Genomic DNA, 19,201 nt, shown 5'->3' with positions numbered 1-19,201 from the left:
AACAAAAAAAGAAAACTAACTAAAAAAGAAAAACCCACTGTGATTAAGAAATATATATCTACTGTTCCTGGCACATAATTACTAAAACCCCTGTAATTTCTAAGTAAGATCCCTAGGGGCATCTTTTGTTAATATATTTAGTTTTGTTCCCAGTTCCTGAAATTGCTCCGGAGACATAAAAGGAAAACCGAATGTCTTTTGTTATTCATAAAACAAGTCCCTTTCTCCACTTCTGAGTTTATGTTAATGAGGTGACTTCTGGAAAACACCTAAGGATGGGGGCTGGTTGCCAAGGGAACCAACCTTGGGATTAAAGGGTTGGAACTTTCAGCACCATCCCACTCCCACCTCCTGGGAAAGGAGAGGAGCTGGAGGGTGAATTATTCACCTGTGGCCAATGATTTGATCGATCTTACCTGTGTAATTAAGCCTCAGTAAGCTTGCGGGCTGCTGAACATGCGGAGGTGCTGGGAGAGTGGCAGCCAACAGGACATCGAAAGCCCCTTCCCTTGCCCTCTACATCTCTTCCATCTAGTTCCTGAGTTCTAGTCTTTTATAATAAACTAGTCATCTAGTAAGTAAAAGGTTTTCCTGAGTTCTGTGAACAGTTCTACCAAATTAACTAAACCCAAGCCAGGGTTATGGAAACCTGTGATTTATAACCAAGAGATCAGAAACACACATGACACCCTGGACTTGCTATTTGTAATTTAAAAAAAAAAGCTGTTCATATTAATTTCCTATTGCTGCTCTAACAAATTACTACAAATTTAGTGACTTAAAACAATTCAAATCTTTTATCTTAAAATCTGGGCAAGACCAGAAGTTCCACATGGCTCTCACTGGGCTAAAACCGAAGTGTACTCCTTGGAAGGGTCTAGGGGAGCCTTGCCTTTTCCAGCTTATAGAGGCTGCCAGCATTCCTCAGCTCACAGCCCCGCACCACTAAGACCTCTGTTGCTCCACTGTCATATCTCCTTCTGTGACACATGTTCTCCTGTCTCCCTCTTGTTTATAAGGACCCTTATGATTATGCTAGGCCCACCCAAATAACAGGAGGTCATCGCTCTCCATTTGAGGGTCCTTAATTTAACTACATCTGCAAGATCCCTTTTGCCATGTAAAGTAGCACATTCATATACTCTGGGGATTAGAATTCAAATGCCTTGGGGGGCCAGAAGGCATTACTCTGCCTGTTACACTATTTCAATCAGTTGTGTAAATCAGAAAAGGCTGGGGGGGGGGCGGTGAAAGCAAGCAGTAGTGGGCACCTAAAAAATACAACTTTAGACACTAACTCCTCTCCCTAATAGCATATTTTGCAAGATATTTCATGTCTTGTGCCTTCAGGTAAGTCATCAGTAAGGTATCTCTGTGCAGCAAATTAATTTTTAAAGCCAAAGAACACCAAACTAGAGAATAGAAGCCTCTTCCATTTCTTTCCTTACACTAATTTATATGCCCTCAGTTTCCTCTAAAGTTAAAAAGTCAGCCACAAAGACATCTTAATAAATAGGTAAAATCGCCATTGTATCTTACGTCAAAGATTTCCTTTTGTTTTGTTCTGATGTGGTACTGTCCTTGGTATACATCACCTTATTATCACTGCAGTTCATAGTATTTCCATCTCTCAAAAACTAATTGTACAGGACGTTTTCTTCTGTCGAAGTTAATAAAATTTTGTTTGGATTATTGTACAACACTCATTTGACCAGACACACTATATCTCTAAACTAAATAATAAAGTCACCATTAAAAAAATTACCTTGAACATTACATTTTGCAACACATTTGTTTTTCCAGAAAAACATTTACACAACCTTAATAGTTTACTTCCTTGAGAAAAACCATTCATATCTATAATTCTTAATAATGATACCAAAATAAACAATATTTTTAAATGTAATAAGCCTATACCTTGCTAATTTGTTAAAAATGACAAAAGTAAAAAAAAATTTAAAAATTAGAAACTACAATGAAAAAAGTATTAGTGAAAGCAAACAGACAAACACATTCTGACATGTTTAGCACCATATAAGTCATAGGTGTTTCTACAGTTGCATCTGGCACCCTGGAGTGGCTATGTAGGACACGGTACACAGGCAAGGGGCCAAAATACAATTGGCGTCAGGGCAGAAAATAACAGCCACAAATATTGATTTTCAATACAATTATGAGAAGAGGGGAAATATTTGATCAAATAGAACTATCTTTGCAGACAACCTGAAAAAAAAAGTCAATCCTAACATATTTCCTATGTTTTAAGAATCATGTAAGTTATGGGGCGCCTGGATGGCTCAATCAGTTAAGCGTCTGCCTTCCGCTCAGGTCATGATCCCGGAGTCCCCGCATCAGCCCTGCACCGGGTTCCCTGCTGAGCCAAGAGCCTGCTTCTCCCTCTCCTCCCTGCTCATGCTCTCTGTCGCTGTTTCTCTCTCTCAAATAAATAAAATCTTAAAAAAAAAAAAAAAAAAAACCTGTAAGTTTTTAGACACATCAAAATTTTGCTCAGGAATACCCCAGACTACAATCCTCATGTCAGCATGCTCACTGATAAGAAGATTCTGATTTAGCCCGTAAGTCAGTGATTCTCAACAGGGGACACAAACGAAACCAGAAAGGGAGAGAAACCATAAGAGACTCTTTTTTTTTTTTAAGATTTTATTTATTTATTTGACAGAGAGACAGCGAGAGAGGGAACACAAGCAGGGGGAGTGGGAGAGGGAGAAGCAGGCTTCCCACTGAGCAGGGAGCCCAACACAGGGCTCAATCCCAGGACCCTGGGACCATGACCTGAGCTGAAGGCAGACACTTAACGGCTGAGCCACCCAGGCACCCCCCATAAGAGACTCTTAATCTCAGGAAACAAACTGAGGGTTACTGGAGTGGAGGGGGGTGGGAAGGATGGGGTGGCTGGGTGATGGACACTGGGGAGGATATGTGCTATGGTGAGCGCTGTGAATTGTGTAAGACTGATGAATCACAGACCTGTACCCCTGAAACAAATAATACCTTATATGTTAAGGTATTGTTCTCCTAATAGGGAGAAGTCACGTTGGCTCCCACTGGGTCAAGCCCCAGGGGTAGTTTGTAAAGTAAAAAATATAGAAAGCTAGGAAGAAAGTAAAAAAATCTAGAAATTCAGAAAAGCATAAAGGTCTATTTGTCCAGATCTCAGTTTCCACAAGGGCTTATTCGCTGAATGATTTAACAAATGCCTGAATGCCTGCTATATATCAGACACTGTTTTAAGTACTAGGATACAGCTGTGAAGGAAACAAAATTCCTGGCCCTCACCAAGCTTAAATTCTAAGGAAGAAAAGAGACAAATAATAAAGTGGAAAGTAACAAGTGTTGTAAAGAAAATTAAAACCAGGGGAAGGGGATGAGGACAGGGCTGAAATTGTAGATACAGCAGTCAGGGAAGCCTCAATGAGAAGGCAACAATTGAGAAAAGAACTTAAGCAACTAAATGAGCTAATCCTGCAATCCAGAAAATGAGAATTCCAGGCAGAGGAAACAGCAAGTACAAAGGTTTGAGGCTTATTTGTAGAGAAGAAAGGTGGCCAGAGTGGCTAAAGTGAATGAGTGAGGTTAAGAGCAACAGACGGGAGGGGGAATGGGGAGGGGGAGGAAGGTGCAGAACACAGCTGAGGGGGCCTAGAGTGTCTCTGAGGGACTCTGGCTTTTACTCAGAGCAACACAATCACTGAAGAGTTCTGAGCAGTTTTAGAAGAGTAGCTCCTATGTGGAGAACAATTTGTAAAAGAAAAAAAGGACAGAGGGGATCATGGTTTGGACCAGGGTAGTGAGAAGTACAGATTCTGCATGTATTTTGAAGGTAGAGCCAGAAAGATTTTCTGACAAGTAGGAAAGGAGTAAGAGAAAAAGGAGAATCAAGGATGACCGAGGCTTTGGGCACAGCTGGTGGGATGATAAACTTGTCATCAAGGGAGAAAGGGGACTATGAAAGAATAGGTTTAAGGGAGAGACCAGTTCAGTTTCAGCTTCGCTGAATTGGGAAGAAGTTGGAAATATCAGCTATTCAAGGGAAAATGTGGTGTACACGACTGGTTACACAAGTCCAGGGTTCAGGAATACAAAAAGTTATCACCACGGATTTAATTTGGGATTCTTATGTGACCCTGTTTATCTTTTCAAGGGATCAGCCTGGGTCACAAATTAAAATGTTCTTCTAAAGGGCAACTGATTCAATACAATAGCAGAATTAAAATGGTGTGTTAAGTAGTACTACCCTTTTCTCTAGGGACATTATCTATCCAGCAGGAAAGGCAGTCTATGATTAGCACCAACATGACCTCCCAGAAAACACCTGGCACCAAACTGCAGACATTCCAGAGACAACTGCACATTTAAATTCACACCTCTGCCTTTACCATCCTGGTTCCTACCCCCAGATTCCACTTTCACTGATGGCAGGTCTTGGCATCACTGTCCCCAACGTCCGCTCACCACATAAGATAATAATAATGACTTAGGCGAAACTTACACCCAACAGTCATGTAAAAAAGAAACTTGCTCAATACCGCTGGCACTTCAGTTTACTTTTGCCTTCTTAACAACTGAATCCTCCTCAATCCTATTTTAACAAGCTACAAAGGTTGAGACTTTTTCCAATTTCAAAGGGGTTGTCTCACATTTTATACTTAGTATAAAGTTTATACTCAGTAAATATTTTATACTTAGTGTATATACTTCAGAGATGATTTTTTTTAGTAAATGTGTTACCAAAGGGACCACAGAGATGATTTTCTTAAATGCCTAACATGGACAAGCCATAATATACCATATCTAATGAAATCTGGAGAACATAAGGCAGGCAGAAAAGGGGAAGTAAAGGTTAATGTTCAGTACATGGGGGCTTCTGTTAATTAACCCAACACAAGGTAAACAAAAAAATGTTTTACACATATTTCAGTGATGTTTACAAATCAGGATAGGACTACCCAAAAAAGACACGGTCATAATTGGTACAACAGTTCAGAACCATATTGTATGGTGAAGTAAAAAATATCTGTTGAAAGGGAAAACAGAATGCACATTACTAAGAACTAAATACAATTAATACTTAGCCCTAAGAACCTAGAAACTCTGGAGTGGGTGGGAGTAGGGACTTAATGATAAAGAAACTGGTAGATGAAAAAAAATCAAATACAGTATTGGTCCTGCTGGCATGAGTTTTTGTTCCACCTTTAAAATGAAATCACAGCCATCAAAATGCGAAGAGGTACAAGGATGGTTATCCCAAAAGAAATAAGAATATGTGGAGGGGCGCCTGGGTGGCTCAGTCGTTAAGCGTCTGCCTTCAGCTCAGGTCATGAGCCCAGCGTCCTGGGATCGAGCCCCACATCAGGCTCCCTGCTCCGCAGGAAGCCTGCTTCTCCATCTCCCACTCCCCCCTGCTTGTGTTCCATCTCTCGCTATGTCTCTGTGTGTCAAATAAAAAACAATTTTTTTAAATCTTTAAAAAAAAAAAAAAGAAGAAAGAAGAATATGTGGGGCACCTGGGTGGCTCAGTTGGTTAAGCAACTGCCTTCGGCTCAGGTCATGATCCTGGAGTCCCTGGATCAAGTCCTGCATTGGGCTCCCTGCTTGGCGAGGAGCCTGCTTCTCCCTCTAACCCTCCCCCCTCTCATGTACTCTCTCTCTCTCTCATTCTCGCTCTCTCAAATAAATAAATAAATCTTTAAAAAAAAAAGAAGAAGAATATATGGAAAAAATAAAAGGGAGCAACAAAATTAGAGTAGTCATAAAGAAATAATAGCCACATAGACAAAGTTATATTGATTGGTCTAATTTGTGTTTCAACAAGAGAAAATATTTCAAAGTAGAAGTTCTTATCCTGAGATCCACTAACCTGAAGAAACTATGAACCTCTGATTTCTAAAGGATTCTATGACCCCAACAGAGGTGAGTAATTGTCGCAACGTACTTCATTTCTATCTGTAAACTTCTGTGTACTATAACACGACCTTGTACTAAAGGTATGCATAGTGCACTACCACCTGCAAAAATGATTTTAAGAGTTTCCAAAAGGCACCCAGGTAATTTAAAGACAATCACACCTAGATAAAAAGGTCACATAAGATTCCATTTATATATGGAATATCCAGAATAGGTAGATCCACAGAGACAGAAAGCAGACGTGATTGCCAGGGACTTGGGAGAGGAGGGGAGGGAGAGTAACTGCTTAATGGTACAGGGTTTCCTTTTGGGGTGATGAAAATGTTTTAGTACCAGACAGATGGTGGTTGCACAACACTCTAAATGCACTAAATGACACTGATTTGTTCACTTTCAAAATGCTGAATTTTATGTTGCAACTTTGGCCTCAATAAAATAAATCTCTTTGTACCTCCTTTAAAAAAAAAAAAATTATACCACATAGGGTACCCCAATTTGGAGGAAAAAAAAAAATCAATGGGATGAAATGGAAAAACACAGATAGCCTAAAATGGCTCAGTGTGCTTTCATCCCTAGTCCTCAGGGTAGAAGAAAATTGGAGCCAAGAGTTACTAAGCGCCTACTGTGTTTTGGTGTTCAGAAGGACTCACCTTCTTGGACATTCTTTTTGCCGGAACAAAACGAAAATAAAAAACTCAGATTTCTTGAAATCTACGCTTAGGACTTACAAGTTCATACAGTTACGTCTTCCGTTCTTGGAGCTATATTCAGGAGGATAAACAAAAGAAATTCATACTGGGAAAAAAAATACACATACAGCTAAGCTATATACAGGCTTAGCTATTGTTCCACACAATATTTAACTTGAGTAGTCCCTCCAAATTATCCTTTACAAAAATTTTCTTTACAAAACAGAATGTCAAAGTAAGCACCCCATCCAAATAATTTCAATCATAAAATTCAAAAAGCTAACCTACTCAAGAAGAAACAAAAAAGCACAGGGAGTCCAGTAACTCCTTTTGTGAGTTATATCACAAATATTTACCTCACAAGGTTGAAACTAGAGAAAACCCTGCTCTCACAACATGTCCTGGTCTTTCGACAGGTCTTAACCAGTAACTGGGATCAATATCCAGAATTTCTTTAGGAAGCACTAAAACCACAAAATATACAAATCATAATTTGAATTGTGGAATTTAGCTGGCTACATGAAATCAGTTTCATAAAATGTGCAAATATTAACTACATGACATTCACGTTAAATTAACATCAGTATTTTCAAGGTCAATATTATGTTTGTTCAACTTCTTGGAGTCACATTTTTGTGATATTTTTAACATCTGACTAAAGCTTCTATCATCACAAGATGCTCACACTGTTTACAAACACTCTGAAGCAGCAGCTGGTGTTCCTCAGTCACATCCTGTTACAATAAATAGAGGAGCAGCTTTAAACTCCAGGTATATTTTTCTCCTACTGATGTGTAAAAAACTTTGCTTTAACTTAAGTTTTTCTCCCTAATGATGGAAAGACACACAATGAAATGGAGACAATTTAGAACAAAGTTATAACAAGATCACAAATACAGAGATTCTCATGCATGCATAGTGGGAGTACAGCTATCATGCTGAATGACCGAAATGCTACATAATATTGACCCTGTTTATATCTTTCATGTCATTTTTAATACCTTTTCCCATCCCATTCAAAAAATGCAGAAACTTACCCACACAAGCATTGAGGAATAGCCAATCAGTCTTTTTCATCCTGTTTTTAATTTGTTTTAGTTTTTTAAAGTCCACTTCAAGTTCCTCCTTGCTGCCAACAGCACCAGCCAATTCAATCCTCTGAAAATCCATTTTCATTTCAGAGTCCCGTTTCGTAGTGGGAGGCGATCTTCTTTGGCTATTCCCACTGCTGCAGCTTCCCCTCCACCGAGCTCGGTCTTGCTCATTTATTATTGAAGAAGCCTCTTCAGTCTCTGCCAACTCTATTGCTTCAATATTATTAGGTCTGGGATGATCGCAAACAACACATTTTTTAGCCTTGGCCCAGTTTTCATATGTGCAAATAGAACAAGTCCAATGCTGGGTCCTTGTGTTCGGTTTATTTCTATCATTGTATTCCTCGCAAGGATCAAGAGAAAAAGCAACTGGTCTCGAACCAGATCCTGAGGATTGAGGAGATTCTGTGGGACTCCTGGTCCTACGCTGGGATAAGCACTGGGTACATCTGATTGCTCTTGGCCAGTTCAAATAGGTGCACATGTGGCATGACCATTTATTTGCATTTTCCATGCTGTACGAAGACTTAACCCTGGGTCTTGCACTAGAGTCTGGACATATCAAAGGACTACTTCCTCCTTCAGTGCTAGAAGGATCCCAATCTCTACCAACATCACTTGAACCACTTTTAAATGGATCTTCTGTAATAATTGTTCCACTTGGTCTTTGGGCGCGACACATAGTACACTTGATCGCAGATGGCCAGTTTTCATACGTACAATATTCACAAGCCCACTTAATTCCACGTTCTGACATTGTGCTCTTCTTGAAGTGAGTTATGTCAGGCAGGAAGCTATAAATAATTAGGACATAGTTATTAAAACAGTAACTACATAATTCCATCTCTGTGCCCCAAAAGTACCCTTCAACTTATAAAATATAAATCTCTCAAAAGAAGCCTGTAAGATTTAGCAATGAACTATCCTTATTTTTCCAATTTCCATTAGAGACACCAGAGATAAGCTCCCAAAGAAAAAATCTTAGACCTCAGGGATTTAATGAAATTGTACTTTAGAATGCAAAAGAGATAAGCAGGAGATAAAAGGGAGGTTTGTTCTAAGAGGGAAGCAAGTTAAAATAGAGAAGCCGCTAATAGAAATGTTTAATTTAAGCCAGGTCATCACCATCAATTTAGAAAAGTAACAAACAGTTAAGATTCAAAGAGAAGGGAAAGAACACAAACCAAATAAACACATAACCATTCTCAAATTATGAACAACTTAGATTCTTATGCTCTCTAGGTACAGTATCGTTCTGTTTGATTCACTGAAGAATTCAGAAGATCAAACAAAGTCAATTCTATTATTTTTGCTAAGGAAGAAAAAGCAGCTTAAAGGTGCTACTTATCCACTGCTCTTAGTAAGCACAGGCAGAAAAGAAAAATGCTGAAGAGTAATCCTTGCAATCAGAAAATAACACTGAAATACAGATTAAGTTCCTTGATAGCCTACACCTTCAAAATCTAATTCTGTCTGGAGCACAAAAAAAATAAAAACTGTACATCACCTACTGGGACAATAAAATCGCCGGAACATCCCTAAGATAACTACTAGCATATTCATGCCAATATAATTTTGAATATTCATACTTATACAAAAAATATTCAATATTTAAAACATACTCAAAATTCAATTCATACTAAACACATATTCAATATTTAAAAAGGTTCCTAGGATTCTACACTGGGCTTATTACTAACACTACACTAAAATGAATACTTCATGATTTAATGCCAACTAATTTATGAAGTAACTTCCACAGCAAATTTAATAATTACTTTTTTTAATGGCTGCCACTAAAGCCATTTTCTTATATCCCTTCTCAACTTATCATCCTGCCACCTATTTTTAACCAGAAAAGTGAAAAATCCTAGGCAGAGTAACAGAAGCCTTTGCCTCCCCTTCTCAGAGATTTTTCCTGACCTGAAAAGCTCAATCTTTGGCTTTGTATGTGTATTATTGTGTCCCTGTTTGCCAAGTCCTCACTCCATTTATACTGTGAACTCCGTTAAGAGGACAAATTCACTACAAGAAAGGCTATAATTTATTAGCCAAAATAAAAATCACACTTACTAAGGTTTTAGTTTCCATGCTATAACCTCCACCTTGCACATGGTTAGAATAAAAGTATGGTTTATAAATCAGACCAAAGACAAGATTCAGTCTTCATGCTGGCTCAGATTCTGACTTCCTCAGTAGACGCTACGGGCAAAGCGTGCTAAGTGGTTCTGACTGAGAATAGCTAGTCCTGTAAAGGAAACCAAAACTGAGTTTCAATGGAAGCCTGCTAACTTTATCCAGAAGTATTTATTTTTTTAAAAAGCCTTTATTTTAATCCTACTCGTTTCTTTTAATAATGGACTACTGTATTTAGCACTTTAATAAATTAAATTTACTTAACAATAAAATTAGCTAACTGACTGAGCTGGTCAGGACGGGAAAGACATTTTTCTCTAAAGCCTTAAACGTGTGTATATGCACTAATGGCATCGTTAGTATTAACTTAGTGTTAAGTCAGTTCCTACCCTTATTACTTGTTATTACTGAAGAGAAAAAGGTGGTGTAAACCAAGTAAGCAGAAAAAGCAAAAAATAAATATGGCTTGTATTTAGCCTGAAGTCTTTTTCTCCTTCAGCAACTATGTTTTTTCCCTAACCCATCTTAATTTATATTCATACTGCTTAGATTTTGAAATTTAGTTTGTACACACGGATTACACACACTCTAACACCAGTCCAAAAATGTGTTGAAGAGCAAGAAACTATAATCATATAAGCATCCATAAAATGGACACTCTAATTTAATGGCAATTTTCATATTCATTAGGCAGTTTCTTCCTTTAGTTTCTCAGGAATGAAATATAAATAAGTTGCTTGTGCTATTGGAAAATAACATGATCAAGTAGAAACTTATGACAAGAACAAATGACGTAATTAATATATATCCAGGGCTACTATAAGTAATTTCAGTATTTCATTTAAAATATTCACATTCAAAACTTCATGCTCACTTCAGTAAGTCTTACTTTGATTATGTTTACAGGCTCAACTAAACAGCTTGTGACCTTACATTATCTTAGCTAATCTTCACGGAACTAATGTGCCAGCACAAGTTTAAATGTCCACGTCTGACAAAAAAAAAAAAAAAAACCCACTACCATAAAAAAAAATAGTCATTGTCGTATATGCCTGGTAAATAGCCTCCCTCTTTAAAAATCCAGGTAACTAAGCAATACCAAAACCATGCTCCAAAGTTTTAAGGCAAGTGCATTATATTAAATAATGATGCATACGGTATCAACTCTATGGGAAATTGAGACTGTAGAAATACCATTTTTTAGTAACTGAAAACTAAAACTCACTGGAGAGGATTATCGGAGAGAGCCATTTGTACCTGCTGTAATCAGTAAATGGAATGGAAGAGTAAAGATAACTTTGGCTCAACTATATGATTTTGCATTATTGAGATGAAATTAACACTAAGTACACGTTTTCTTCCAGATGTCAAAAATCCCCCCAAAAACATAAAATTTTTAATAGCAACCAGCTCTGAGAATTAATATTATACAAGAAAATAAAACTGTTACTAAGTATCTCTTAAGTTAACATATTGTCATATACCCAAGTAATTTAATTTACAAGTCTAATTTTACATGCAACAGACTTCTAAATTCTATCCAATGAATCATACTTCAATTAATTGGTACAATAAAAAGCAAAAATAAAATCTGCACAATCTGGACCCTCTTTAAGGAGAACCAGACACAACTTCTACTCTTCAAACAAATATTCCTTGGTTCGAATGCAATACCAGCAATTCCCATCCTGTGGACCAAAGAATCCATGAATTCATTTGTGCATCAAGCTCTACCTGTAGACAGACTGAATAATATCTCCAAGTATATCAAGCAGTCCTAAACTGATCAATGCTTTTGATTATATACTTCCCACTTGAAATAATAATAAAAACCCAAGTATTATGGTATATGGATTAATGATCAGGGGAAAACAGAGGCTAGCAACTGAACATTTTTTATACTGTCATGCTTAATAATGAATTAATTAGACCATATTTGTGAAGCATTACTAAACACTGTAGAAGAAATAGACCTCATTTAAAGGCAATTCCTCAAAATTGTAGCTACTCTACAACTTGTCCCAACCACCTACGAAAACCCTATGAAAAAAAACTGGAGACGTGAAATAATCCTCATCATGTAAAAACTCCTTAAGAAAGAGAGAAGCAGGGTGCCTGGGTGGCTCAGCTGGTTGCGTCTGCCGATGGCTCAGGATGTGATCTCAGGGTCCCGGGACAGAGCCCCAGATCAGGCTTCCCTGCTCAATGGGGAGTCTGCTTCTCCCTCTCCCCCTCCTCCTGCTGTGCACGCTCTCTCACTCAAATAAATAAATCTTCAAAAAAAAAAAAAAAGGAAAGAGAGAAACAAAGAAGCCCATTTGCCAATTAGTTTCAAATGGTTAAGTCACCCAAACAAAGGACTAATAGCAGTCCTTAAGGTTTTGTATTAGCTTTATTAAATATGAGTCTGTATTCAATAATATATTAACTCATTAATATAAATTTTTGATATAAATATTAACCTAAATCTATGGAAATTTATAAGTGCTCAGAAAGCATCTTAGGGGAACACAGATGAAAGTTAAAATTAGGTTATTCCAAGCATGCTGAATTTTCAGGTTCTGTTACAGTACACATGGTAATTCTGAACTATAATATTGATATATAAAAAGTACTACTTAACTCTTAAGCCAAAAATCCCACAGTCATTCCCCTCTTTTCTCCTCCACATCTTTCTACATCACTGTCCTTTCTCACAACAGTCAATAGAAAAAACAACTGGCCTTGAGTGAGATCCTGAAGATTGATGGTACATTGAACCCTCTATCCATAAATCTGACCTCATTTCAGGACTCCAATACCTTATCACATCCTACATTAAACCTCTTCTCTTCCTCTCACAGCAAACTCTTAACCCTGACTTCTCCTGTATCCATTAAGGACACCATGAGGACCTCTGCACCCAGCACAGAAACGCAGAATCCTCTTGAATTTTGCCTTTCCCCCCACCAGAGTCTCTCTGATGGTTTCTGTCCAATCAGTTCCTTTCTTCCCATTTCCCACTGCCATCAACCCTTCTCAGTTCAGGTCAGAACTACTCTAATAGCCTTCTAAGCGCCTTCCCTTTCTAAATCCACCCAGCTTACTGTTACCAGAAAAATCCTCCTAATAGCAAGGCACTCTTTCCGAAGCAATTCTGCAACTGAATGAACTCCCAACTCCTTCCAGTAGTCGCACACAACACCCACCTCACGGATTCACTCTCAAACACCGCACACATACCCCAGCCTCATGCACGTACCAGCCCCACCCGGCCCAAATGATAGGCACTACCTTTACAAACACAAGCATAACAGATACACATGCTCAACTTGTGGCAAATCCCATCCCTTCTTTAAAGCTCAGGTCAAGTCTCATCTCTCATGAGTTTTTTCCAAACCACTTCAAGTACACTCTAAACCATCACACTTCTACCGGCATTTGGCACTAACTGTATTTCCTCCTGGGGCTAGTTTCCAGAATATTGATTTGCGTGTGTGTGTGTTTCCTGTATTCTCAGTTTTCAATCAGGTAGCCAAGCTTTCGAAAACTGCGTCTTTTGTTTTTTGGGTTTTTTTAAGATTTTATTTATTTGACAGAGACACAGCGAAAACTGCGGCTCAGGGGCACCTGGGCAGCGCAGTCTGTTAAGGGGCAGACTCTTGGTTTGGGCTCAGGTCATGATCTCAGGGTCGTGGGATCAAGCACCACATCAGGTTCCACGAGCAGCATGGAGTCTGCTTGTTACTCTCTCTCTCCCTCTGCCCCTCCCCACCCCCGTGCTTGCTCAGTGCGCATGCACACATTCTCTCTCTCAAATAATTTAAAAAAAAACAAAACAAAACAAAACTGTGGCTCAGGGCATCAAGTGGCATGGAATGTGGACCAGCCCTATGTTTAGTAAAATCCACAGAACAAACCACATTGAGCGTACTGAAAAAAGACACGAGTGGAGCTTAAAGCAATCTCAGGCAAAAAGAAATTTTAGAGGATGGGCTCCACTCCTGTGGCAAGACCTCAGTAGACAATGTCCACCACTAACAACTAGGTGCCAAACCATAGGCACTCATGAGCTGGTTAATTGTTCATGTCCTGCAATGTAAAGGATATAAGTCATTTGTGTCCTGTAAAGGTCACAAAAACTTTTACGATCATTAAATACCCTCTGAAAGTACTAAATCTATGTGAAATTTTGTAAAAAGTAATCAAGAATCAGATCTCAAGGGGTGCCTGGGTGGCTCAGTCAGTTAAGCGTCAGCTTTTGACTCAGGTCATGATCCCAGGGTCCTGGGATCAAGCCCGTGTCAGGCTCCCTGCTTCCCCCTCTCCTTCTGCTGCTCCCCCTGCTTGTGCTCTTTGTGTCAAATAAATAAAATCTCAAAAAAAAAAAAAAAAGGGAAGCAGATCTCAAAAATGTGCTGCCCTTCCTCCTACAGAGAGATCATAATTATCAATGTAATTTACTTTATTAAACATACTTGCTAAGGTCCCTTCCCAATAATTTGTGGGCAAGCTGGACAAAGTAAATTCAGTTAAAATAACAAAATTAAATTAACACCTGCCATGGTGACCATGGTCTTACTAGCACTGTGCCTGATTAACTGAGCCCATTACCCATACACCTAGTACATCTAACTTCATTCCAACCAAACCTAAGTCCCTAAAATATAACAAAGAATATGAAGTTTACATTTTAATATGTGAACATTGCAGAATCAGGAACTGTAATGAAAGCTACAATTCTAATAGTTTTTCTTTCAAACTACTTAGCAATCCACTCATTAGAGCTATAGACACAAAAATTTACCCTATGTCAGGACACCTGTGTAGCTCAGTTAGTTGAGCACCTGCCTTCAGCTCAGGTCATGATCCCACAGTCCTGGGATTGAGTCCCTCATCGGGCTTCCTGCTCAGCAGGGAGCCTGCTTCCCTGTCTGCCTGCAGCTTCCCCTGCTTGTACTCGCTCTAGCTCTCTGACAAATAAAATCTTTAAAAAAAAAAAATTTACAATATGTCAAAACTCTTGCACAAAACAATAGTAATGCTCTTTTAATCTACTATTTTTTTTTTTTTAAGATTTATTTACTTGAGGGGCGCCTGGGTGGTTCAGTTGGTTGGGCGACTGCCTTCGGCTCAGGTCATGATCCTGGAGTCCCAGGATCGAGTCCCGCATCGGGCTCCCTGCTCGGCGGGGAGTCTGCTTCTCCCTCTGACCCTCCCCACTCTCATGTGCTGTCTCTCATTCTCTCTCTCACAAATAAATAAATAAAATCTTTAAAAAAAAAAAAAGATTTATTTACTTGAGAGAGAGAGAGCGCGCACACAAGCAGGGTGGAGGTGCAGCAGGAGAAGCAGACTCTCCACTGAGCAGGGAGCCCGGCGTGGAGTTCGATCCCAGGACCCTGAGATCATGACCTCAGCCAAAGGCAGTCGCTTAACCAACTAAGCCACCCAAGCACCCCATACTCTCTACTCTTTTCAAGAGGAATTCTACCTTTTTTTTTTTAAAGATTTTATTTATTTATTTGAGAGAGAGAGAATGAGAGAGAGCACATGAGAGGGGGGAGGGTCAGAGGGAGAAGCAGACTCCCTGCCGAGCAGGGAGCCCGATGCGGGACTCATCCAGGGACTCCAGGATCATGACCTGAGCCGAAGGCAGTCGCTTAACCAACTGAGCCACCCAGGCGCCCGGAATTCTACCTCTTTAAATATGCACTAGGGCTTTATCTGTAATCTTGCCTACTTCCTCTATATTCTTCAGTTCCTACACATATACACATACATATATATACGTACGTACATATATACACGCACATATCTTGAACTACCATACTACCCATTTCAGCATGGTTCATTTGGACAGTTTCAGAGACTTCACAAGTTAATCATGCACACCCTATTATAATCCCAAACAAAACGAATGTAACCTAACAACCCACAGAAGTTACCAAAGGTCTACAATGCTCAGGGCATCTAATGAGATGAAACATGACAATGATTTTCTTAAACATGAATGGAAGTGGGTGAGCTCCAAGACTGCATTATCAATCCAGCATTTTAAAAATAACATTTGCAAGAACTACAAAGATGCTACCTCATTCAGAATTTGATTTCTTTCACTATCCTATCTATTCTCTGTTCATACTAAACACATCAATCCCAATTAACAAAGTATCCATAGAAACCAAGAGTGATTACTATACCTAAGCTCACTAAAGGCCATCTTTTTGCCAAACACTATGGATGCTTTTTGTGTGATATTTCGAGAAAGGAGGGGTACAAACTTGGAACTTTTAGATAATCAGTGAGTTCCGATATAAAAGAAAGAAAAAGATAGGGGCGCCTGGGTGGCTCAGTTGGTTAAGCGTCTGTCTTCGGCTCATGTCATGCTAAGGTCATGATCCCAGGGTCCTGGGACCAAGCCCATCTTGGGCTCCCTGCTCAGCGGGGAGTATGCTTCTCTCTCTCCCTCTGCCCCTCCCTCCTGTTAGTGCTCTCTCTCTCTCTGATAAATAAAATCTTTGAGGGGCGCCTGGGTGGCTCAGTCGTTAAGTATTTGCCTTCCGCTCGGGCCATGATCCCAGGGTCCTGGGATCGAGCCCCATATCAGGCTTCCCACTCAGCGAGAACCCTGCTTCTCCCTCTCCCACTCCCCCTGCTTGTGTTCCCTCTCTCGCTGTCTCTCTCTCTCTGTCAAATAAATAAAATCTTAAAAAAAAATAAAAATAAAAAAATAAAATCTTTGAAAGAAAGAGAGAAAGAGGGGAGGGATGTGAAAAGCAGAGGAAACCAAATGGATGAAATATTCCAAGGCCAAACCAACTCAGAGCTACCATATATTTTTCCCAATACTTCAACTTTGCTCAAATTTGTTATTTTCCCTAACTTCCAATCCACTAAAGTTATTTTAATTAAAACATTTATATGGGGTGCTTGGCTGACTCAGTCGGTAGAGCATGTGACTCTTGATCTCAGGGTTGTGAGTTCAAGCCCCACGGTAGGTGTAGAGATTACTTAAAAATGACATCTTAAAAAGAAAAAAAACTTATTTTATAAACCCAAGTTATTCACGAATGTTATTTATTAATAATGTAAAGTCATTCAACTCAATCATTTTTCTCATGATTCCTAGTGTAATGACTAACAGGAAAATAGGATGGGGATTTTGTAATTTAGGTTTACATTGCAGGGACAAGGAGAACAGGTAGGCAAAGGTTTAGCAAAGGGCAACCTGGGAAGGAATGCCAAAGACAGCAGAAGGCTAACGGCACTGCTTACCCAATCATTAGAGGTGGATGAACGTCTAAGTCAACTCTGTCTTCCTCACAATTTTGTCGGGATCAGCCTTGTCCAACTAAGAAAACAGCTAAAACTTAAGCATTTACAGCATGCTACACATGTTCTAAGCACTGTGCATATACATTAACTACTTTAATCCTCAGAACCCTATGAAACAGGTACTAGTATTGTCTCCAATTTTAAAGACTGGAAACAGGAACAGAGAAGTTGAGAAACTTGCCCAAAGTCACAAAGCTACTAAGTGGCACAGCAAGGGATTCTGGCTCCAAAGTTGGTACTATACACATTACATAATAAATACACATTTATACTGCAGCCCATAGTCACTTATTCCAATTATCCAGAATCTGGACTATTAATGAATGGCAATGAGTTTCTCACTAAGCAGTCCCTTCCTAGGATGACTATGACAGATTATGTTTAAATGAGAAAACTTAGAAAAACTTATTTAACACACATTTTGCTCCAATTTTTGCTTTTTAAAATTACACAGAATTGGGCGTCTGGATGGCTCAGTGGTTAAGCGTCTGCCTTCGGCTCAGGTCACAATCCTAGGGTCCTGGATCGAGTTCCGCATCAGGCTCCCTGCTCAGCGGGGAGTCGGCTTCTCCCTCTGCCTCTACCTCTGCTTGTGTGCTCTCTCTTTCTTGCTTTCTCTCTCTCAAATAAATAAAATCTTTTAAATAAATAAATAAAATTACAGAGAATATTCCCACAGCATATCTAGACTGAGAACTACTACAAAATCTTTAAAAAGTTGAGCAATAAGCAAAATTATTTGTAAGGGGCACCTGGGTGGCTCAATCAGTTAAGCGTCTGCCTCTTGATTTTGGCTAGGTCATGATCTCAGGGTCGTGAGACTGAGCCCTGCTTGGGACTCTCTCTCTCTCCCTTCTCTCTCCCCACCTCCCTCTCTTTAAAAAAAAAAAAAAAAGTTACTTATAAAACAAGATATACTGGGGCGCCTGCGTGGCTCAGTCGTTAAGCCTCTGCCTTCGGCTCAGGTCATGATCCCAGGGTCCTGGGATTGAGCCCCATGTTGGGCTCCCTGCTCCGTGGGAAGCCTGCTTCTCCCTCTCCCACTCCCCCTGCTTGTGTTCCCTCTCTCACTGTGTCTCTGTCAAATAAATAAATAAAATTTAAAAAAAAAAGATATACTAAATTTAGCATCTAAAATCGAGTAAAAAAAAAAAAAAACCACCTGGGAATATTCACCATGGTTCTCTACTATAAAATACCTTAAGGGATTTTTTGGGTTTATTTTCTTATTTATTTTTTATTTTGTGTTTTTATTTTGTTATTTTATTTTATTTTTATTTTATTTAATCCCTGAGAAAGAAAGTATTATTAAAGCCAGCCTGGGGGCATCTGGGTGGCACAGTTGAGCATCCTGACTCTTGTTTTGGGCTCGGGTCATGATCTCGGGGTCGTGGGATCAAGCCCCACAGTCTGCTTGAGATTCTCTCTCGCTGTCCCTGCCCTTCCCGCTAGTGCTCTCTCTCTAATAAATAAATCTTAAAAAAACAAAAAAACAGCCAGACTTCCCTTAAAATAATACACTAATCCAGATTACTAAAGAAATCACAGTATGTCGATTAAAATTATAGAAAAGGCTTCCATTTTCATTTAGACAACCGAAAAACGGAGGATCTCCCCAAATGACAGATGTGTATGAACTGCAGCGCCTATACATACGTGTCCCTTTTTTAAAGGAAAGCAAAGACTGTGAGATAGCGAGTAAGTCAATTTTATCTTAGAGCCTCAACTCACCTGTTAAAAAAAAAAAAAAAAGAATTAAGATAATCTCGAGAATCTCCATCCCACATACTAAACTGTAATTATCAAAGAGTCTCAATATTCTTCTCTGTAAAGACTCACTTTCAAATCTTGTTTACTGAATTTTGCAAATACTCTATTTCCAGAAATAATGAAGCATTTTCTTAACTTTTCCCTGCTCCATTTGTTATTAAGTTCTGGTAGGCAAGCCCAATTTTTAAAATACATACTAATATTAAGTTAATGATCACTTAATAGATGTAAGCAGTATCAAAAACTTATTCTTAAAATAAAGCTATCAAA

General features: G+C 39.1%; 1 protein-coding gene across 3 annotated transcripts in view; it reads right to left on the bottom strand.

Moving 5' to 3' along the window:
* The window catches only part of ZRANB1 (zinc finger RANBP2-type containing 1), a 62,504-nt gene that overhangs the window by 29,373 nt on the left and 13,930 nt on the right, over window positions 1-19,201 (bottom strand). Inside the window, exons 1-2 of one of the 3 annotated variants that reach the window (XM_034985811.1) lie at window positions 9,782-10,075; window positions 7,652-8,502 (exon numbers count right to left, since the gene is read on the bottom strand). In XM_034985811.1, the coding sequence (XP_034841702.1) occupies window positions 7,652-8,502; window positions 9,782-9,822 (892 nt within the window). In that variant the 5' untranslated portion in view covers window positions 9,823-10,075. Of the gene's footprint in view, window positions 1-7,651; window positions 8,503-9,781; window positions 10,076-19,201 lie in introns of those variants that run through there. The other 2 variants (XM_034985818.1, XM_034985827.1) reach the window with 2 other exon arrangements.

This window comes from Mirounga leonina, unplaced genomic scaffold (assembly GCF_011800145.1).
Source record: "Mirounga leonina isolate KUSES-001 unplaced genomic scaffold, KU_Mleo_1.0 Mir_114, whole genome shotgun sequence".
In the NCBI taxonomy this organism is placed as follows: domain Eukaryota; kingdom Metazoa; phylum Chordata; class Mammalia; order Carnivora; family Phocidae; genus Mirounga; species Mirounga leonina.
The sequence above is the reverse complement of the archived record's forward strand: the minus strand, read 5'-3'. Positions and strand labels throughout refer to the sequence as shown.